Source organism: Mastigoproctus giganteus, chromosome 7, assembly GCF_048544385.1.
Source record: "Mastigoproctus giganteus isolate SK-2022 chromosome 7, ASM4854438v1, whole genome shotgun sequence".
Taxonomy (NCBI): Eukaryota; Metazoa; Arthropoda; class Arachnida; order Uropygi; family Thelyphonidae; genus Mastigoproctus; species Mastigoproctus giganteus.
Window position 1 is genome coordinate 180,101,806 of NC_143581.1, and position 24,404 is coordinate 180,126,209.

The 24,404-nt window shown below is 36.0% G+C and overlaps 1 protein-coding gene across 1 annotated transcript in view; it reads left to right on the forward strand.

Annotated features, from left to right (window-relative positions):
- CycB (Cyclin B) overlaps nucleotides 1–24,404 on the forward strand; it is a 75,052-nt gene that overhangs the window by 37,329 nt on the left and 13,319 nt on the right. Inside the window, exons 4-6 of the mRNA XM_090377218.1 lie at nucleotides 5,381–5,584; nucleotides 5,678–5,839; nucleotides 15,312–15,548. Of these exons, the coding sequence (XP_090233344.1) occupies nucleotides 5,381–5,584; nucleotides 5,678–5,839; nucleotides 15,312–15,548 (603 nt within the window). The remainder of the gene's footprint in view (nucleotides 1–5,380; nucleotides 5,585–5,677; nucleotides 5,840–15,311; nucleotides 15,549–24,404) is intronic.

Consider the following 24,404-nt stretch of genomic DNA (forward strand, 5'->3'; position numbering starts at 1 on the left):
AAGCACAATCAAACCGAGAACGTTTTCTCTGTTGCAGAATATCTTTACCTCTTGAACTTTCTTCTGCAGCATCTATATTTCATGTATCTTCTGCTCTTTAAAAAAATCAGTATTCTGGGTTTTTCTTTTGCTTGATAGATCTTTGTAAATTGCATGATATGGTGCTAAGCATTTTTGAATTTTGTGTTACTTTCAGGTGAAGGATCTGCATTCAAAAAATGAGATTCTAGTTGCTTGGTTAAGTTCATGCCTTTCAGTATGCTTTTAAGTGTAAAATTTGGAACTTCAGAATTTATCTGTGCTATCATCCCCTGAACTGATTTGTTTTACTTCTGATACCATTTCCACCAAATCTGCTTTGCCAGCCACTTTTTCTACCAGTAATTCTTGAACGTGTTCAGTAGTCATATCATTAAAACCTCCTACTGACTTAAGTTCTACTATCATACTGATTCTGTTTTCTGCCAGTTCGACCACATTTCCTGAATGGACTGCGGCCATACATTTTGTCAACGTGCATTTAATGTTGATGGTTTTACTTCTTTGAGCGATTAAAGCTATGATTCTGATATAGTCCACAATTGAAAATTTCCCATGCCTCCATCACTTCAATAGATTTGGAATCAAATTTTTCCAAAGTTCATTACAACAATTTTCTGATGTAATGAGTTTTAAATGTAGATATAATGCTTTGATCTAATGGCTGAATTAAAGAAGTTGTATTAGGTGGTAGGAACATTACTTCAACATTTTGGATGACTTAAATCTTTCTGATGGCCTGGTGCTGTTATCCAATAGTAATAAAACTTAAATTTAGATTTTTCCACTTTAAATAGTTTTCCACAGCTGGCATTCTCTAAATAAATCTGCAGTTACCCAAATTATGAGTAAATTCGTTTGGCATAATTTAGGGCTGGAATTTAATTCACAACAAAAATTATTCCAATACAGTTAAGAACAAAGTTTTTAGTTTGGAAAAACACACCTGGAAAATTTTATAAACTATCAAATAAAAACTAAAATACCCTTACAAACCTCAAGTCATGAACTACATGCTTCGAAGTCGCAATTTTTTTATGATCTCAAACACAACCTAACACAGGGATTTCCCTTTTTTTTTTTGCATAATGACTTCAGTCAACAGCAGGGATTCACAAGAAAGAATGGTAATTTTGAAAAATTACATCCAACGCTCAAATACTGTTATGAGAGGCTTGCTGCAATTCTGTAACTGTTAGAGCGAAAGTTACATAAGTACCACGTTGTGTGCAGATTGCTGAAATTTATCAATCGTGTTAGAGCAAAACACTGTTGTAGACATAGTTATACAGGGGTTGCCTGTATTACACTGCTATATTTACTGAAATTATTTATTTATTAGAAACTTAAGATGTTTAAACCTGTGTTAGCAATCTTGGGTTTCTAATTTTTTTTTTTTTTTTTGTTCATACCCATAAGCTGTTTTTAGTGTGCAAATTACCATAATGTGACATTTTTAAGAACACGTGTACCACGTAATAGCAGAACTGACTGTAGTTTCAAAGAAGGGAAGCCGGAGTGATTAGTGGAGTTGGGAGAATGATAATGGCAACAAATGAATTTGAGAGAATGAGACAGATTTTAAGCTAGAGGAAATTCCATGTTCAGAAGTCTGACAAGGAATATCAGAGTGGACATATATACAAGTACCACCTTTTTGAAGCAAAAGAAATCAGTGAACAGTTAAGGCAACTGATAATTGAGGCTTTCAGAAAAGTGGTGCTTGGTAGATTGTAGGTGGAAATGGATATCATTGAGACTGAGTATTTTTGTGAAATGAATGAGGAAGTTTATGGTTTTGGTTTTTTTGCAGATATTTGTTAGTTTGATTATAAATGCATTTGGTAAATAAAGTAGAAGTACAGAGACAATGTATGAATCAATGGAATTTGTGAGAATTCCATTGATTTGCATAGTAAGAATATACCTAGCTTGACATGGCTTTGACAATGGCCTCTGCAGACACAGTGACTTCCTTCAGTTTTGGTTGGCACAGTAGAGGTAGCAAAATTATACACTAGCTGGTCCTGATGTCTGCTGGACAGTTACCAATAGGTTTGGTGTGGACTGTCTAGCAGCTGCCTGCAAACACAGTTTTAGAGCTATAAGGAATATTGGTTCTCCATGTTATGCCTATCATAATATTGAAAGACATTGTGCTACATGATGGATGAGATGGGGTTGTTGTTCAGCTCTGCTTATTTGAGGCTGGAAGTGGAAAAATCCATATTTTGTCACTGAAGTGGCAGTGTTGCCCAGATGAGTATCTATTGCCTGGTGATACAAAGGGGTGGCATTTCTGTTTTATGTGGATGCCAAACCTTTACCTGGATCATCACCTCCAGAATACTATATGTGAATATACCATGAATGTAAATTGCACATGAGGCTAATCCAGGGTTACAGTCCCACCATTATGTAAATGCAAGCAGAGGATTTGGTTGTATAAGGCAATGGTCAGGCCACACCTAGAGTACTGTATACAGGTCTGGAGGCCTCATTTCAAGAAGGATGTAGAGCTGCTGGAACGAGTACAGAGAAGGGCAACAAGATTAGTGAATGGAACAAAGGAGTGCTCTTACGAAGAAAGGCTTAAGTTTTGCAAATTACAGTGTCTGGAGACTAGGCACCAGCGATGTGATCTGATAGAGGTGTATAAAGCCTTGAATGGTTTAAGCATGCATCAATGCTGATGGGATTCTTCCTCTAGCTCAGAAAAATCACCTGAGAGGGCATAAATTCAAATTGAGGAAAGACAGATGTAGGATAGACCTGCGGAAATTTGCCTTTAGCCAGCGGGTGGTTGGTTGGTGGAACAGACTTCCATCCCTTGTGGTGGAGGTTGATAGCCTAAATAAGTTTAAGGCTCAGCTGGACAGGTATTTTGAACAAACAGAGGGGTGAAGTGGAAGTTTTTTTTTTGGCTGATGCTGCATAAGCTTGCTTTCTTGCATCAAATGCCTCTACTAATGCTAATGTTGTTGCAGAACATACAGCTGGTAACATCCCTCGTGGCCAGACTTATGTAAGAAGCAGCAAAATTCTGTGGTAGAACAGTGGTGTAGAGTACTGACATCTTTTAATGAGCACTGAAATATGAGCTGAAAGTGAAGGCGTGATGTCTATTTGCCCTGAGTTAGCATGCTCAATAAGTACAATAGTGAAAATGGAAATGAGCACCTATCAAACTTCTTCCATTCATGTATATAGTAGTATAATAGAAGACTTGTGAAGTGATGAACAATATATATATATGCATGGGATTATATTTAACATTCATTGATTCAAGAGAAAGAAAAAGATCTATGAAAACATTGATTCTTTTAAAATGTTTGATCCACAAATTGATGTTTTCCAAGATAAAGATCAGTGCAAGACTGCATAATATAAAATAGATAGAATCTGCTGTTGCAGATTCAGAAGCTGAGTGTTAACTTGCCTTCTGAAATTGAGCTAATGAGAGTACAATAGTAATAAAATATTCAACATGGATGAGAAAATATTTATCTGGAAGACTCTGCTCCTATGTACATTCATTTAAATTGAAGAAATTGTCTGATTTCAAAGTTGTATAAGCACATGAGGCTAAGCTATAATAAGCCCACACCTTAAGCAGCTTTTATACCTTATTGATATGCAATTGGTGACTTCAAATTTTAGTTGCTTTTAGTGTAACATAGCTAAAATCCATTGGTTTTCAAGAACATTTATTTTCACTGCCAGTGAAAAGCAGGGGTTACTACAACAGTTTTCCAGCACTAGTTTGCATTATTTTGTATTAGAAATAGGAAAAATTCCATGATTGGAAAACATGGTATTTAAGATATCATGGATTTTCTCTCTCTCCCTTGAGTTACTTTAATATTCTTTCCTGCCAAACACATTTCTCTACTCCAGCTTATGGATCAAGGGGTCATTTTCACCTTCAAGCAGTATTTAAGTAAATGCAGTGGCTCAGGCTATTGCTACTCTTGACAGGAAGAAAGTAGTTTTGAATGGGTATAACATCCTTAATCCACTATAAAGGGATTAATTACTTTGCTTCTACTGTCCATAACTACAGATTTCCAGGAAATGCAAGAAACACCTTAATCTAAAAGTGGATACTTAAGATGTGAATGAGTTGCTTGAATCTCTTAGCTGAGTGGTCAGGAGTGGGAGTGCAGTAGTACGTGCTCTTTGAGTAGACCAAGGTTCAAGCCCCTGACTGCTAAATACAGTTGATCTGCCAACTGCACTGGACCAGTGTGGCAGATTATGGTCCATTTTCATCAATGTGAATCATTGAGGTGGCTCCCTGCAGTGGGTTGATAATGGCTGCCATTTACCTTAGAAAAAACTACAGCTGACAATCTGAGTTGCAAGCACAACTGAAAATTGAAGGGATTATAGTAATAATATTTAGTATCCATTTGAAGAGCCTGAACATCAAGATTAATCCCAATATTTGAAAGCAGTAATGTTTAGAGGCTTTGTAGTGATAGTGTTTGTTTTAAGATTCTTTCTGATGAAAGCTGATTAAGACAAGTCATCAGCTTTCTTTGAATGAATTTTTCAATTAAGATTAGCCAACATGATTTTTACCTCAAAGAACTTAAATGCTGTTTTTAACCAATTTTTATGTTGATTTTGAAAATCACCATGATAGTTTTGTATCACTTCAGTTATTCAATATAGAGGGAGTTACATTTTTCCAAATATGCCAATTTTGCATAATTGTGGATTACATGAGGGGACAAATTCAAATTGAAGGATGGTTGCAGGATAATGTGCAGAAGTATTCCCTCAACCAGTAGGTGGTTGATTGCTGGAACAAGCTTCCATCTGTTGTGGAAATGGATGGGTTGAATAAATTTAAAGAACTGGACAAATTCTTGGAGGATACAGATGAGTGAGCTGTGTAGGGTTTTTTTGGGCTGATACTATATAAGCTTGCTTTCTTGCATTATTTGCCATTACTTCTATTCAAATTTAAATGTAGATAATGAAATGCTAAATAAAGATAATGCTAAATAAAACTGCTTTTACAGTGTAAGCAAAGTATTAAAACATTTGCTAATGACTGGTCTCTTAGTAACCAACAGGAATTTTGAATTCTAAAAGTGATCCTAAATCCATTACAGGTTATTAAAAATATTTCAAGCAATACTAGATCCCTACCTCCATTAATACCAGTGGTACAAAAGATCTTGAATTATATTATCATTAATATTATAGACTTAGTTCTGAAAAGCATTGTATTCAGTTATTAATATTTTAAATAGTGCAATTAATTTTTTTGAATAAAATTGCAATATTGGTCAAATATTTTTTCATTGACATGCTAAAACAAAACTTACAGAATGCACCAGATGGTATCTCTGCACTTCCACCAGTTAAAGAAAGTGAGGAAAAAGCTGAAGAAGCATGTAATGAAATTGTAGAAGGTTTCTCTACATTAATGCTACCAGAAAATGTTGAAGATATTGATAGTGAAGATTCCATGAACCCTCAGTTGGTCCATCATTATGTCAATGATATCTACAAATATTTGTGGGATATGGAAGTAAGCTTATTTTTGATAATTTTAGGAACTAGACATTGTTTACTATATGAATAAATGAATGTTCTTTTAATTTTTGTTTTCTCCATCTTCCAGGAAAAGTTTCCTATTAGAAAAAACCACTTTGATATACAGAAAAGCCTCACCAGCAAAATGCGTGCCATCCTCATTGACTGGCTAGTTCAAGTTCATCAGAAATTTGCAATGTTGCAGGAAACTCTGTATTTGACAGTATCAATTATTGATCGTTTTCTTCAGGTGGGTTTGAAACTAATTTGTAGTATTGAATTGTATGAATCATAGTGTATTTTTCTGTGTTAATTTTCCTTTCCCTCAATAATTGCAACGTTTGTCCTGATATGAGAGTTGCTGTCTTTGTACAAAAATAACTAAGTTTTTTCCAGTAATATAGTGAATGGCTATTAGGTCCTATTTAATAAAAAAAAAAAAAAAAAAGGGAACCTATCCAGTCTTGGATAGAAAGAACAAAACTAAGTTCTTTAAAGTTAAGTGTTGCAGTCACTTTTCATAATGACTAAGGTTGGGTGATAGCCCTAAGGCAATTATACAGACAATGCAATGGGAGAGACATATACAAATGCCTTAGGACAGAAAGGCTACAATTGCAGGAAAAACTGAACCCACTCTGACAGATAGGATTAAAACCTGGACTTATTTAAATTGTAGAAATTTATCACAACTATCCTTCTATGGAAGTTCTGCCTATGAAGCATTTCCATTAAAATCACTTTATTGAAAGTGAGATCTGTATACAAACAAGGATTGTTCAAGAGTGCAAAGAACCAGGTAAAGAGCAAGCTGGCCTATCACATTCCAAATCACCCCCCCCCCCCCCCCACCACCACCAAGAAAACATGTACACAGATGGATCTCTATCTCTCTCATATATACACAGTAACTTCTACATTCCCAAATTTAGAAGAGTAAAGTACCTTCTTATTTCAAGTACTTGGAGGGATTGCACTGTTAGATAACCTAACTCAATATAGGATTCTGTGTGTTGATAATAAATTTTTTTAGATTATAAAGCCAGCCTTTCTCTGGCATATTCATGAATCTATTTAGAGATTTCCAAAGCATTGCACTAATGTACATGCATAGGTTATTAGTGATATCTATATTGTGAGAGCCAGTTTTAAAGTGGCATGCCACTTTAAGCCATTGACCTATGAATACAACTGTTTCAAACCATTTAATCATTTACAGCATTAGTTTTTAAGTAATACATACAAAAAATATTTACTTTTATTTGTTGAGTGTTACTGTGACAGTGCTATGGCATTATAGGCAGCAGCTGCTTGTTGAAACACTGAAATTTAAATTGTAGGTATTTTTTTGAACAAGGTACATTACTTTTAGGATAACCCTCAAATCTGAATCCATTACAAATCATAGGTCATAGTTTAAGTAATTAATGATAGGTGCATAATCTATTTTTACTTTCACTTTTGTCTTGATAAATAATGGATGCCCAAAGTTAGATATAAAACACTGGCATTAATGCATTTAGTATAATGAGTGCACCTGTTGGTAAAATTAATTCTGCTCTTCTAACCAATTGTTTAAATTTAATTTAAATACAGAACTAGTACAAACTACTGACAAATTACCATGTCAAGCAACAAGAAAAAGTTACCAAGGAAGAGTTTAAGGAATAGAGCATCAGTAATTTACCATTATTTCTGATGTTCTTGTATTAGCTAAACTTCCAATGTCATTTGACATATTTAAGTTAAGTGCTTTGTTTGATACGGAAAGAGTCATCACTAACTACAAATACTACTTTAAAAAAAAAGTAGTATTTGTAGTTAGTTTTAAAGTGGCATGCCACTTTAAAATTGGCTCTCACAATATAGATATCACTAATAACCTATGCATGTACATTAGTGTGATGCTTTGGAAATCTCTAAATAGATTCATGAATATGCCAGAGAAAGGCTGGCTTTATAATCTAAAAAAATTTATTATCAACACACAGAATCCTATATTGAGTTAGGTTATCTAACAGTGCAATCCCTCCAAGTACTTGAAATAAGAAGATACTTTACTCTTCTAAATTTGGGAATGTAGAAGTTACTGTGTATATATGAGAGAGATAGAGATCCATCTGTGTACATGTTTTCTTGGTGGTGGTGGGGGGGGGGGTGATTTGGAATGTGATAGGCCAGCTTGCTCTTTACCTGGTTCTTTGCACTCTTTAACAATCCTTGTTTGTATACAGATCTCACTTTCAATAAAGTGATTTTAATGGAAATGCTTCATAGGCAGAACTTCCATAGAAGGATAGTTGTGATAAATTTCTATAATTTAAATAAGTCCAGGTTTTAATCCTATCTGTGAGAGTGGGTTCAGTTTTTCCTGCAATTGTAGCCTTTCTGTCCTAAGGCATTTGTATATGTCCCTCCCATTGCATTGTCTGTATAATTGCCTTAGGGCTATCACCCAACCTTAGTCATTATGAAAAGTGACTGCAACACTTAACTTTAAAGAACTTAGTTTTGTTCTTTCTATCCAAGACTGGATAGGTTCCCTTTTTTTTTTTTGCTACATGTTGAGGTAATAACATTTAACTGTCATTTTATTAGGTGTACCCTTATTGTTCACAGAATCAACTACTCTTCATTGTCATGTCTGCTATACCAGACTGTACAAAACAATTGGTCAGATACAGGTTTGTGTGCATGTGCCCAGTTCACTGGGAGTATAGTGTTACTTAGAGTGCACTATGGTAGTAAACTCCAGACATGCCTCTGCAAATTTTACATGTATTGTTGCCATGCTTGGTGTTATATTTACAAGTGTCTAGTGTACAAAGAAGGTCCAAAAAACATGTAATGAATAGCAGTCCTTGAGCTGAACACATTTTGACATGAGAGAGTAATAGAGGATAAAAGTCAAAAAGAATATTGCAATCTAAAAGGACCACAATGAAAACAGCACAATGCACCAGTGGTGCAAAGGGTATTTAGAATGTTTTTTGGAGTGTCATGGGTGAGGTATAGCAGAGACTACTTGGATTTTGTTCTACTTTTTTTTTTGTGAAAAACAGTACATCTGGCTCTTTCCCCCCCTCCCCATTTGAGGGTTGGAAAAGGTTGACTGAACCAAATTTAGCTTCCACTTGCTGAAAACATGAATCTGACCCTTGTACTAGGTATCAACCTTGTAGCCTGGTTGTGTAAGTGTGTTGTGTTGAGTATTTGTTATAAATGTTGACTCCCCCTGACTGCAGTCGTTATCAATCCACTGCAGAATGGAAGCTTCAATGATTCATGTTGAGGGAAATGGACCATAATCTGCCATGATGGTCCAGTGCAGGTTGGCAAATTGACCATATTTAGTAGTCAGGGACTTGAACCTTGGTCTACTCAAAGAGCAGGTGCTACTGCACTCCTGCTCTAACCACTTGGCTACCCCCCAATATTGATGGATCAACATCTGAATGTTTTAGCCTACAGGAGTTATATGAAGTGGACTAGCCAAATGGTCAGGAGCAAGATGCAGTGCCATGTGTTAAGTGGACAATAGTCTTCAAGTCAACATATGACTACTGGATACAATTGACAATTGTATTAATGATTTATTGTTAACTTCTCTAACCTGGTGGTTATGCTGGAGTATAAGCAAGAACTTTTTTTTAACCATTCTTTGTTTTTTGCCTGCTTAGCCACTATCTCAACCTGATTAACAAATGGGGCAAGATGGAATGACCTGTTTGTGGCAGGAAACCACTGCCATCCAGTCTAGACAGATGCAGGCCAGAGAAATGAGTAATATGTCAAAAGAAACATCTTACTTTTTGACATCTTACTCATTTCTCTAACTTCAGGTTCTTTGGGCTGGCTGTGGTCCAATGGTTAGCATGCAAAGCTACAATAAGGAGGTTGTAGGTTCCTGCCCAAATGCTATTATGAAAATTGTACAGCCTGTTGTGAACTGTAACAGAAAACCTGGCTGTCCTTAATAATTCAATATATATATATATGCAGTGGACCCCCACTTTACAATAGTAATCTGTTCCAGAGGCACTATTGTAATGTGAACCCAATAATTGTTTTTTGGTAATTTGTTCCAAGACCTTGGAAGTTAATTTTTGCTATATAACTAAGCTAGTTATCTCTCTAATGGTGGTTTTTTATAATTAATTGTATATATTGATTAAAGCATAACACAACTCAACTAAAGGAGGAAGCAAAACATGTGGCCAACTAGTTTACAAAGGCTGCTATTGGCTGAGAGGACTACATGGTCCATTGGAGACTATCATAAGATAAGCCCATCATAAAGTGAAATATGTAGGTGCATCTTAACATAACATGGTCAATGATTAGTAGAATCACTGTTTTATAGAATCAATTTCAGAAAACCAAATGAAATTATTAGATTGCACTACACTCATCATATCATACACTTGGTTATAAGATTAATTTTGAATGCCTTTATGATATTTCTGGACATAAATACCACAAAACAAATTAGTTGGCATGTAAATATTACAATACATAATTAAGTTATGTATGTAAGCAGAAATTTATTTTTATTTTGCTAACCTATGAAAAATCTTCAGATTTTTATGTATCATTAATTTTGTTAATTAATTGGCAAGATGATAAAGCATAAATTTATGTATTATATCTACTTTTTATGCCTGTAGATAATATTCCTCCTATTTTTGCTTATCAGAATCACTGTTTAATTGAATTAATTCGGTGATCACAATGACTGGCACTTACCACATTGTTTAGTGAATGGAGAGTCCATTGTAAAGTGATTTAATCGTACAGTAAACCAATTGTAAAGTGGAGGTCCACTGTATCCTAAACACAACTAAAACCCCACAAGGAATGCCAACAATGTTGGAACAATCCATCAATATTCTAGACAACATATTTAGAAAGGCAGTTGCCCCTAGTACTGAAAAATGGCGTAGAAAATGCCAACTAAATGACAGCTATCAGACAAGTGCTGTGGAAAGACCCTTCACTTTAGAAGAGCTACAAAATGCAGTAACACAAATCAGACCTAACAAGTGCCCAGGCAAAGATATGCTTGAGCCAGAGATCATTAAGTGAGTGGTGGATCTAGCTCCTAACCTCCTCCTACAGTTATAAAACAAATGCCTGGAGCAAGTTTTCTTTCCAGAGAACTGCCACAGTGAAATTAATCCTGGAGACCACGCTGCCAAGATCTGCCCTCTTGCCATTGCTTCTTTCCTTATGATGGAGCATTGGTATGCCCCACTGACCACTGCAGGGGTCACCTCACCTATTGACCGCCGTTATTGCTTCGACGTAAGCAGTTGTCTCTAAAGTATGCTTTAAAACTGAAATCCCTGCCAGACCATCCTATGTGGCCATTCGTTTTTGAGCCACGATGGGAAAATTTGTACAACACCCGTAAGACTGCCAATCGTCCTTTTGGTATTTGTCTCCAAGAGCTACTCAAAGAACTTAATATCAAGGTAGACAAGGTTGCCCAAACACCAAAGCAACCCCTTCCACCCTGGCATGCTCATGTTCCAACATGTGACTTTTCCCTTAGAAATTGGGGAAAGTCGGACACTTCATCTGTCTCCCTGCAGCTTCATTCAGCACACAGAGCTGAACATTCTGACTTCGCACCAGTTTACACAGACGGTTCGAAGTCTGAATCATATGTAGGATCTGCTGCTGTCTTTACTCAGCACTACATCGGAGCAGATTCCCACTGAGTGCAGCATATTTACTGCAGAGCTGCACGCTATAGAGTTAGCCTTGGATCACATTAGTAAATGCCAATACCAACAGTTCATTTTATATTCCGACTCCCTTAGTGTGTTACAGGCTTTAGTATCTGTGAGATATAATCCTCATCCAGTTCTGTCTAGTATCCAGCAGAAGATTCACTTCCTCCGTGAATGTGAATATGATATCCGCTTCTGCTGGATTCCTAGCCACGTTGGGATTATGGGAAATGATTTGGCTGACACTGCAGCCAAATCAGCAATTCCCAATAATAACCACTGCCTGTCAGTCCCCTATACAGACTACAGGCAAATAATACATGAGAAGATACACTCCCAATGGCAAGATTCATGGAATAGACAGACTACGAATAAATTATATCGTATAAAGCCTGTAATTGAACAGTGGCAGTCTAGTCTGCGCAGGAATCGTAAGGAGGAATCTAATGTCCCACATAGGACATAGTCATTTGACACATTCGTTTTTGCTGAGGGCTGATGACCCTCCTATGTGTGAGTCCTGTGGCACAATTTTATCAATTAGGCACATTTTAGTTGACTGTCCAGATTTTAGCAATATCTGTTTTACTGCTTTACTGCTTTTAATCATCTGACTGAGCCTTATACACTCAGTCAGATTTTATCTGACAATGACAATGTGTCTGCTGTTTTTAGCTTTTTGACTTCAGTAAACCTTTTTAGTCACATTTAAAAAATCTTATTATTATAGTTACTTGTTTACTGATATTTATCTTTTAGTTTATACTTGTTTCATACCTTGACTTAGTGACCTAAATCATTAGGCCACTGAAAATTTTACTTTTTATGACCAGGTTTTGGCGCATTATAGCCTTAGTCGCTAATGCGCCAATAAAACCCAAGCAACAACAACATCATCACCTATTGACCTCTTACTTCTACTTCTCCCCAGCCTTCAGTTTCTCTCCCCCCCTTCCTGTCAACTTACACTGCATATACCCCCACACACACATCAAAATTAAAACATGAAAATCAAATGCTCAACCTTTTGGCACTATTCACTTAGTGTACAGCCCTCAGTTTTTTTTTTATTTATTTTTTTTAATAGGTCCTGGCCACTGAAATCTCAGGAAATTAGGTGGTAGGACCTGCCAGAGTAAAATCTAAAATTGGTGTACCTGGTCAACCTCCCAGAGATTAAGTGTGGACAACGTTGGGCCCAGTGGCTAATAGGCTAGAAGAACAACTTTATCATATGACAATGGAAACTGGAGATTGGGAGAACCCCTGGTGCTCTTTGACCCTAAACACACTTACACTGTACCTCAGAATTTTCATAGACTCTGGCCCCACTTTCCACACTCATCTTAAGTACCTCTCAGCCAAAATTAGAAAGTGTACTGCAATGATTCGGTAAGTCAGCTGTGCTAACTGGGGACTAAAGCACAAGACCTTAACATTAATATATAATATGGTCTATGTCTCTATTGCTTGCTATGGCACATCTATATGGTGCACAAAGGCACTTCTAGAAAAAAACAGATGCACGCTCAACACAATCCCAAGGATTCATGATATTATCGATCTGCAGGGTATGTTGTATGGTAAGCACGCCAGCTTTGCAAGTGCTGATGGGATGCCCCCACTACACCTGGAAGTACTGTTTCTTTGCTTGTTTCAAGGGAGGAATTCAGACCTAAATTTCAAACATTTAACCTAAATGTAGCAAATGGTCCAAAACAGGAGCATAGAAGAGTCTGCAACCACTTTCATAGAAAATAACAGCATTTCATTACCGGTTATGGACTTTTCAAGCAGAAACTGACCCCCCCCCCTTTCTGCCACTGTGGTAAGGAGGAGACATGTGCATCACCTTATCTACAAGTGCCCCACCTACAAAGACTGTAGATGTGAATTCCTTACGGAACTACAAGGAAACCCTTGAACACAAGGCTTCTTGTTTCAAGAGGAAATGACATACAAGCCACTGACCAAATATGCACAAGCAGTTTTAACTGATGCTAAGTTCTAGACTTGCAGAACTTAGGGTGCAGACCAGGCTAGCCGGGTGGGTAAAGTGCCTGCCTGGCAACCTAAAGGTTGTAGGTTCGAATCCTGCCTCGGGCTTGGATCAAAGTACTGCAAAAACTTTTAGGTGCATTATGGCCACAGAAGCTGATGTGCCAGCAACTACCAAAAAAAAATAACTTAGGGTGCTCCAAAGAAATGGAGTTCCTCAGCCCCAACAGGCATGGGCTAACTACTACTGTCAAAATAAATACCATGGAAACCCTTTAAGGGTAGGATTCTCCTTACTTGGTACCTTTTGGTGTGGGATTTTGCTGCTAACCCACTAAGGGTAGGATGTGCTGGCACTGTCTGATGTTGGGATTACTAGTGCTCCCTGGAGTGTGGGATCATGGAATGTTATTGCCAAATGGTGATCACACAGGCACACCTGCCCTGTGAGTATTGTCCCCTTTCTCACTCCTTGTTTCACTTTATCTGGGAGGACTAACTTCCCATTCCCAATCAGACCACCTAAATCTTTTTCCCTCATTCTGACCAACCTTCACTATTTCCCTGTGACTATCTTTAACTTGCCTTTTTTTTTATGGTTTCTGTCAGGATGCTCAGCTGACCCTGGCAGAGGCCAGCCAGAGTATGGACAACATTGGGTCCCACTAGGGCTCCTGCAGCCAAGCAGCTGGAGACAACAAAACAATACTACATAAACCAGATGTTATACTTTTTTCTGGATTTTGCAGTAGTTCTGCATTCCATCACCAAGCACATTGGTGATATGGGAACCACTAGTGGTTAAAGTTAACTGCAGCCATTATCAACCCACTGCAGGATGGAAGCCTCCTCAACAATTCATGCTGAGGGAAATGGACCATAATCTGCCATGCTGGTCCAGTGCAGGTTGGCAGATCAACAGTATTTAGCAGTCAGGGGCTTGAACCCCAGTCTGCTCAAAGAGCATGTGCTACTGCACTGCTACTCCTGACCACTTGGCTACAGAGGCTGGTGTCTGACCCTAAATACTATGTATATATGTAGTCATGAGTATGTAAACTACTCTGGCCTTAGCCATAGAGAATAAACTAAATTTATTAGAGATACTATTTTTAGTTTACTCTGGGATATCCATATGGTCAGAAGAGTTCATAAACAAGATGAAATAAAAGGACTTGACTGTATTTAGCAGTCACATGGTTGCTAACCTGATTGTTTTCTTGTTGAAATGACTGTTTTAAATTCCAGACTCCATGGGATTGTGTTGGAGTAGGAACACAAGATTTTTTTTATTTTTGTACCTTATGTACAAGTGCCCTACCTACAAAGACTAAGGACTTGAATTGAACAGAATTGCACTACACAATATAATAGTGCAAGTCTTGTTTAAAATAGCACCCATCCAGCTTTTTAAGCAAGTTACGGTGATGTAAATGTGAGTGATGCCTCTTGTAACAGACTTGGTTTGCTGTTATGTTATACATAACAAAATAAAAAATATAATTACCTAATTGTTTCCTTAGTAATTTTTTTTTTTATCAAAACTGCTGTTTGACTAAACCTGAAATTTGCTGAAAATGTTTGTTGCCAGATTGAAACTTAGTTTATTCAGAATAAAATCTTTCAAGTGTGGTGGTGTCTGACCTTAACTTAAATTTATTTTAAGTTATTTCAAGCATCCAACTCTCTTAATACTTGGATTATTTTAAACTCAAATTTAGTTTTATTCAAATAAGATTTAAATATTTAGTGGCCATTGTCATAATTTATCAAATTTTAATTTTTGAGAATTAAAACATTTGAGTGTCAGGTTATTTCATATTTCACTTACTGATCTTATTTATTAACTTATATTCAATTTTATTAAGTTATTTGGAGCAGTATAATATTAATACAAAAATATGTAGTGTTTTCAATATAGCAAAATTACTTTTGTATGAAATTTTTGATTAGATAGTTATAATATTGTGATTGTTTCTTTATCTATAGAAAGAAGAAATAACACGTAGCAAACTCCAACTTGTTGGAGTTACATCACTGTTTATTGCTACCAAATATGAAGAAATGTATGTTCCTGATGTTCATGACTTTGAATATATTACTGACAATGCTTATACTAAGCAAGATATTTTTAAAATGGAGCAAATTATTCTTAAAACTTTAGAATTCAATCTGGGCAGACCAATCCCAATTCATTTTTTACGACGAAATTCCAAAGCTGGAAGTGTGAGTTGTATTTTTGCTGTTTGTATGTTTTATACTTAGTAATATCAGATTTAGGTGTGTAAATAAGAATAAACTCCTGTTTTTAATGTAGTCTTTAATTTTAGCTCCCCCCCTCAGACAGTATGTGCACCACTCCAAGTGGTGCACATACAGTCTGAAAAACTCACTTGTAAAAGGTTTTAAATAGCAGTTTTGGGTGGAGCTATTTTAAGAATAGCTTCATTGCTGATAAGTGACCTGGCTTTGCATTAGCAACATGGCCCTACTATCTTGTGAGGCCACATTTAGCCTGTAATACAGCCCTTACACATGTTACATACATATTAAGCTTGGCTTGCAAATCCAAGGTGTTGCAGGGGGTCCTGTGATAGTGTTACCCATTCATTGCACATGTCCAGCTATGCCCACATTGTCAGGTGGATGATTGTAGCATCAAATATCCTTTGCTAGTAGGTCTCAAACATGCTCAATTAGGTTGATCAGTTGATGGGTGGCCATGGCAAAATGGAGAATTCATTGTCATGTTCCTGAAACCAGTTAGCAACCTGCTGGGCCTTGTAACATGATGCATTATCTTGTTGATAGAAGCCAGATTTGTCTGTACATGTTGTCTGGGGGTGTACTTCATTGGTGACAACTGAAAGGTAGGTGTTTCCATCAAGCTGTTGACTAACAGTGATCAGAGGATCCAAGGCATGCTACAAAAACTGTTCCAAAACCACAATGCCATTGCTTTCTCCAAATGTGGATACACCCATCAGCATGGTAGATTTGGAAATTGGATTCATCAGACAAGCTGAAAGATTTTCACATATTGGTGCTCCTGTGCTGGTGCTGACAGTCACCATACATGGTGACAGACTTCAGATTTTAGTAAATGTCAAATTTTTTTTTATAAACAATTATATGAACAAAATTAATTTGACCTCTGTTACACTCCACTGCCAAATGTATTAAGTGTGAGCAATAGCTTGTCCAGAAATTAAGTGTTAAAGGAGTGAGATTTAATATATAACATTTAAAGGACATTCCCTATGCTATCAGTGCTATGATATTCACTCAATTTACAATATCATACATATTAAGCTATTTTAGTTAGTCAGCACTGACCATTCTCTGAAGGAGGGATCTGCAGACAGTGTAATCCACATGTCTTCTGTGTGATTTGCAGAGTAAGTTAGAATTCTGCCAGTCTACAAGTGTTGATAAAAACAACAGTGCATAAATAGAAACATCAAACTTTTCCATGGCAATTTCTTTCATCTTGTAGTGAGCATGGCCATAGACTGTTATAGCCTATACAAGCTAATGTCATGCACAGTAGTCCATTGTGAATATTGGTCTTGTTATTCCTATGGTTCTAGGTGGTTAGCTGGGGCACTGTGCTGAGTCCTGCTGTTGTGAAACATAACTCTCTGCGGGCATTGACCACATATGGCTGTTCCATGTTGTGACCTTTGGCTGTTTTTAACCAGTTACAGTGGACTCAGTACACCATAGAATGGAGTACTTAACAGTGTTGGCTGTCGTTCAAATACTAGCCTCTTCACATCTTGCAACCCCTGCCCCCCATCATTCCATGTTCAGTCTGAAAGATCTAAATGCTGACCTATTCTTGCAACTCATTTGCAGACACTCACTGATTGCCATATATGCAAACTACAATCTTATATTAGTCATTGCTAATTTTGACCCTTCACCAGCATCACAGACAGTCCATTCTTATACAGGGGGTGTTGCTGCTACAAATTGGTGTAATTTAATGATACAATAAACTCCCCCTCTAATGCTTTAGAAGGGACTGGTCCCGAAGAGCACTACATTGTTTTGCTAGATAACATTGGTGGTTTTTTATTTATTTTTATTTTTTTTATTATTTCTTAGTGTGTATATTAAAATGATTTATAAGCAAGTTAACCTGCACATTTAATGTATTTTTTTTTTTTGGAAGAGTGTTCAACCTATTTTGCTTAAGTAATATCTCTCAATATTACTGTATAAATGTAATATTAACAGTATTGCTGTCATTAATGAAACTTATTGATACCATGTTGAACACATGTTCACAACATATCAATTGTTGTCAGTGAGGAAAGTGGATAAACTTTGAATTTAAAAAGCTGAGGAGAGTGCAAGTACAATGATAAGTAGCTAGACATGGTTGTAAAGAGTGGCTGACCTACTTTTGTAGATAGTTTTGCTGCTCTCTATAACCATACTTATTTTTATGAAATAAGTGCATGATTAAAGACTGATAGAATTGAATCTCTATCATCCCTTTCCCAAACCGTAAAGTTTGAGGTGGCAACTAAAGTTTAACATTGACAAATGTAAAGTACTGCATATGGAAGCAGTAACCCCAGAGTGATGTATCAACTGTGTGGTACTACACTAAGAGGTAGTGAAAAGGACCTGGAGGTAATTGTGCAGGCAGATATGAAGATTTCTGAGCAGTCTGCAGTCTTGTCAATGATGTATAGGATTTTTTTAGCAGGGATAAGGAGGTGATTATTCCCTTGTATAGGGCAATGGTCAGGCCACACCTTGAGTACTGTATACAGGTCTGGAGGCCTCATTTTAACAAGGATGTAGAGCTGTTGGAAAGAGTACAGAGAAGGGCAACAAGATTAGTGAATGGAACAAAGGGTTGCTCTTATGAAGACAGGAATAAGTTTTGCAAATTAGTGTCTGGAGACTAGGCACCTGCAAGGTGATCTGATTTGAGGTGTTATAAAGCCTTGAATGGTTTGAGCATGCTCAATGCTGATGGAATTCTTCCTCTTGCTCAGAATAATTCAAATTGAGGAAAGACAGTTCTAGGATAGATGTGCAGAAGTTTGCCTTTAGCCAGTGGGTGGTTGATTGCTGGAACAAGCTTCCATCTGTCATGTAGAAGTTGATAGCTTAAACAGATTCAAGGCAGAACTAGACACCCATTTTGAATGGGTGGATGAGTGAAATGAGAAGGAGGGGGTGTTGTGTTTTTTTGGGCTGATACTATACAAACTTGCTTTCTTGCAACATGTGCCCATGCTAATGTTATATCCAGGTTTTTCTTTTTTGGGCATTAGAAAAAGCATGAGTGGTAAGTGTTTCAGGGGTGGTATAGCTATTAAAAATACATGATGCTTAATAAAATTGACAGTAGGAAAGAAAAGAGCAGTAAAAGCAGGAGGGATATTTTAGTTTACTGTATTTTTTTATTGTAATGTTCATTAATTTAGTTCTCCTTGCTTTTAAATGTAGGTATCTAGTATTAACTAGACAACTTACTGAAATCTGAAGTTAGAATATTCTTACACTATCTTCAGATTTTAGTAAATAGCTAACAATTTTTTTTATAAACAATTAAAGGAACAAACTTAATTTGATCCCTGCTACACTCCACTGTCAAATGTATTCAGTGCAAGCAGTAGCTTGTCCAGAAATTAAGTATTGAAGGGGTGAGATTTAATACATAACATTTAAAGGACATTCTCAATGCTATGATATTTACTCAATTTACAATATCATACATATTAAGCTATTTTAGATAGTTATTGTAGACCATTCTCTAAAAGAGGGATCTGCAGCCAATGTGATCCACATGTCTGTTGTGAGATTTGCAGAGCAAGTTAAGGATGCTGCCAGTCTAAAAGTTTTGATAAAAACAGTGCATAAATAGAAACAGCTAACTTTAATGTTTTCTGCTTGTCTCAGTTGTTTCCTTTGCCTCAAATGTCGTGCATGTTTTATGTAATAAAACACCCCATAAAACATTTGAATAATCTAATGTTTTTAGGTTCTTAGAACTAATTACACTACTTGATACAAAGGTGATGTTTCAAGATCTTTGCTGCATCCTGTTGTGACATCAGATAACAGCTTTGTCAAAATGGAGGCTTTGGCTTAACTATGGTTAGATAGAGGAGGCCTGAAGATTGAAGACATCTGATAATCAGCTATACAAAATCAAGTTGTGTTTAAAAGTATCACTCAATGTGTGTAATTAATGTTAAATTAGTTACTACTGTTGATTAAATTAGGAAGTAACCAGATAATTCTTAGTTGTTTTTTGAGGGTATTTGTAGGAACATTTATGGTGCAGGTGAAAGTTGATTCTGCCATGCTAAATTTTTTTTTTTTTTTTTTCATCCTGATCTTTCAGAAAGATTAAAAAAAAACTGTAGCTTTAGCTTGTATAGATTTTGCTACATTGGCACATTAAGCCTCTGCCTGACATCATTTTTGGTCTTTCTCAAGATTTTCAGTAACCCTTGTGGTTGTACAGAAGTTTAGTTTTCTTTAGAACCTCCCTAAATAGCTGTTAAGTTGTCAGATTTGACCTATTGAATATGATGACAGGCTCAAACCTATTGTTAGGTTGCTGTTCTCATACAGGCTGTCCTGGAATCACTGATTTTATTAACATTTAAATTATTTTTATTTTCCCATATACCATAATTATCTTGTATTCTTTAGAATATGTAGAACTTATTCTGTTGTGTGGACATGAAGGATGGGACAAAGAAATAGCTGACATTCTCAATCTGTGATAGCAAAACTTAATTTAAGGAAACAATTTGTGCTGAAACCTCTCTTGGTTGCCTTAGTGTATAATAAGTAATCATACAAGGTTCAGAAGTGCTAGAAATCAGTTAGGTGCTTAATTGCTGAACTGGATATTCTAGATTACTGGATGGGGGTTTTTTGTATAGAAGTTTTACCCATAGAAACTTGCACCTTTTCAAAAGATCTGGATAGACAACTGAAATGTGCATGTGGTTTTTAGACAAAATTGATATATTGAGTTCCTGGTGAGACTGAGGACCACTTTTATGAGTGGAGAGGTGAATAAACAAAACTGCCATAATTGGTCACAGAAAAGTTACCAATGATACACTAGCAAAAAGGAGCAGAAATTGATGGCATGGTGTATGGAATTAAAATATTGGATCATTTTTCTTTAAAAGCACTTAACTGGAGAAAATTGCTTGATAATCAGTTATGTCTCAATTTGATAGCATGGGAGGCCAGCTCAGCTGAATGGTGTACCAATACATCATGCATTTTCTGTTCAGTGCTGGTTGAGAAAGAATTTTCCTTGCTGGATTGGCCAAAGGGGATAGCAGAATACTCATACTGCCTGATTTGAATAGTGTGGATTTTGGTGTAGTGATACAGAATTAAAGCAGAAAGTTTGGTATATACAGTAAACCCCCACAAATAGCGGGAGTTACGTTCCTGAGAAATGCCGCAAATACTGAGTTATGGCTCCCATAGTAATAAAGGGGTTCTGTTGCAAAGTATGAAATATATAAGAAAAACTAGTCTTAAAATTGTCTGTATGTATTATATGTACCTTCATAATGACTATGTACATAGTGAAATGCAAGCATAAAGCTTCGAAATGAAAATAAGAAACAATTTAATATTAAATGTGATATTTATTAGAAATTTCAAACAAATCTTTCAATCCATCTCCTTTGCTAAAAAAAAACTTACCCCGCCAGTGCTATCACCAGTTTCGCTAAAGTGTTGGTAAAGGTGTTTTGCCTTTTCACGAATGATGAGTGAGATTAAGGGAATTTTATTATGAGTTTGGTCTTCTATCCACAGATTTAAAGCTTTTCCATTTATTCTAATTTAACATCACGAGTTACAGAGCAAATTTTTGAAGCAATTAGTGCATTTTCACTGACACTACGGCAGATATTTTCTTCTGATTTCTTGATTGATCGTACCATTGACTTATTGATTTTATAATGTTTTGCCACTGACGAGACACTTTCACCATTAGAAATTATCTAATAACTGAATTTTATTCACTAATGTCATCACCTTCTTTGATCTTTTCACAACTCCCTTGTTATTCATAGCCATATTTTTGTAGGGGTTAGAAAAGAACTTGTCCACAATAAAGTCACTTTCTTTCATTAACACATTTGAAAAAGTCTGTTTACACTAACATTGCAAAACAGTTGATTTTTCACTTTTGTAAGCATATCAATTTATAAATTGATAAATTTATTCAATTTATAAGCATATAAATTAAAAGCAAACCACGAAACCTTCCATGACAAGCACATAGTGCATACTGAACAAGATTAGCGAGAAACATCCACACCCGCGATTTTGTCTCTTCCCCCCCACCCACTGAGTGCTGTTTTGACCAGGAAAGATGATTTTAGCCATGCCCATGTTTTTTTATGGTGGAAAATGTTCACGGCGATTTTAAAATTCACATTTTTTTAGGTTTCATTTTATATTAAATCGGCAACTGCAAATAGTGGGGGTTTACTTTATTGTTAAAATGTCAGCTTTTCATGCATATCCTTTTTTTTCCTGCATCATTGGTCAGAAAGGATGTTTCCTTAAATCCATGCCTTGATTGTGGTATAACCACATTCCTATTAAGGTGCATTACTTATTTAATCACTAGCTCCATTATTTTCCCTGGAACAGAAGTTATACCTCCTGGTCTGTCATTTTGCCCTTTGATCTCTCTTTTGCAAATAGGAGAAACATGCACATCCCCAGTCTGTAGACCTTTCCAAAATCCAGGGATGATCTCATAGTTATGGCTGAAGGTATTATTTCTTTTGCTGCTTTATAATTGGATATATTCAATCAGCCCTAGGTGTTTTATTTACTTCTAACTTAAATTTCTCTTCCATTTTGTTCTTAGTTATTACCAAAAGATTAACTCAAATTTTAGCTCCTATTTATCTTTGTATGACAAACTATTATATTAGTACAGAGAATTCTGTACTGATATAATAGATTATACCACTGTTTTGCATTTATTTTAGATTAAAAACCTCTCAATATGGCTCTTAAAGTTAATAAACCTTATACAGAAAAGAAAACAGGATTAAAGCTTAGTGACAAACTTGATATAATCCCTTAAACATTCATGTGTGATTGTAGCTACAGAATATTTATTCATTTTGTCAGCAATCTGAACAGGCTGATCAATAGTTATGCAATTCTTTGCTACTTTTCTTTGCATTATCAACCAATGACCTGCTTTATCTTTCAATACTCCCACCTCCCCAGTGAATTGATTTTAGACTAGTTTATATTTACTTTAGGTTTCTGACTTAATTTATAATCATTCCATACCTTGAATAACATTTTATACAAAAAAAAGTCTAGCAGTGCCTGATTACTTCTTGAATGCTTCCCATGTAGAATTTGCAGTTTTAACATCAGCTGGTTCTGCAGAAAACAATTTAAACTGTTTAAAACCATTGTAGCCACCTTAATGAAATCAATTTATTCCCTTTATCCTTGACAGTACTGGAGTTTAAGTAAATTCTCCCATCAATAGATTTTGATCACTGCTACAGTGTGGTCCCTTTATCTAGAAATTCTTAATGCATGAAGTCACTGCTGATAATCAAGTGTATAATTTTCTATTGTTGCCTCCATAATGTGCTGGTGTAGAAAACAATCCTCCAATGTTTCAAAACATTCTGCTACTGTGAGTGAGTGACCCAGAACTTTTGATTAGTGTATGTAAAATTAAAATCCCCATTTATAAATTATTCTGATTTAGTATTAGTACAGTATGGAAACCCTGTATTTGGAATTATAGGTTTAATATTGTATAAAATCTAATAATTGTATTAGTATTTTAACTAATACAAGACTGTCGAAATAACAGCACCCCAAATAATGAAACATTTGAGCTAATGGCTCATTGAGATTGAATGTTTCTGCACAAGGCAGATGTCTTACAGTGCCAAAAAAAAATAAAACTGAAAGTCAGTGATTAGTGTATATGTTTGTTTGCCATTTTGAAAGTGAATTCTGTACTGATATAATAGATTATACCACTGTTTTGCATTTATTTTAGATTAAAAACCTCAATATGGCTCCTAAAGTTAATAAACCTCATACAGAAAAGAAAACAGGATTAAAGCTTAGTGACAAACTTGATATAATCCAAACTATTACATTAAGTTCACCCGTAAAGTTCTTGTATCATCTGTAAATTGCATGTGTTCTCTGGTCGATTTGCCTGTTTTGCTGGATGAAAAACCCAATCTATCCCTGAGACTGACTAACTCAGCCACAGAGTGAAAAAAGCCCATACGTTCCTTGCATCATCGACAGGATTTGAACTCGGACCTTTTCCACCCAGTGCAGGGTAAACTTCATATAATAATCTTCCTAAAGCACTTCCTAATTCATTTCACAAATATATGTGGTCTGAATTCTAATCTCAATGATGTCCATTTCCACTTGCAGTGTGCCAAACCCCATATACTTTTTCTGACAGAATTTCAGTTATCTAGTTGATTCGACTACAGGTGACACCCCCCTCCCGCTTAACACTGATAATTCGTTCCGTAAAAAGAGCGCTAAGTGAATCCGCGCTAAGCGAGCGCCGTATTCCCATAAGGTAATATATGTATTTGTGAGTTGCGGTCGGTGCCATAGGATATTTCCTAATCAATAATAAACAGTAGTGAAAAGATGCACAAATGTCGGTTAAAATAATTAATATTCAAATATTTGTAAATATAAAATATTCTGGATTACCTACGTATATAATTATGTGGTAACTACTTAAGTATCAAAATTAAACTTAAAAATTCCAATTAAAATCATGAATTTAATCATGAAAAATGTATCGATTTTGGGTTGAACTTTGGCCCTCTTCCAAATAAACTAAAGGGGTTTTAATTTTAAATCCCCTGCAGCATCACCACCCAACAATAAAGTCGATCGATCCTTCGCTGCTTTGAAACCTGGCATGTTTTTTGCTTCTTTCAATATGAAACTTCTTTTAGGCATTTGTTTCCACAAGTCCTGCTTCATCTCTGTTAAAAACTTGAGAAATATAACACTTGATATCCCTCTTCAATA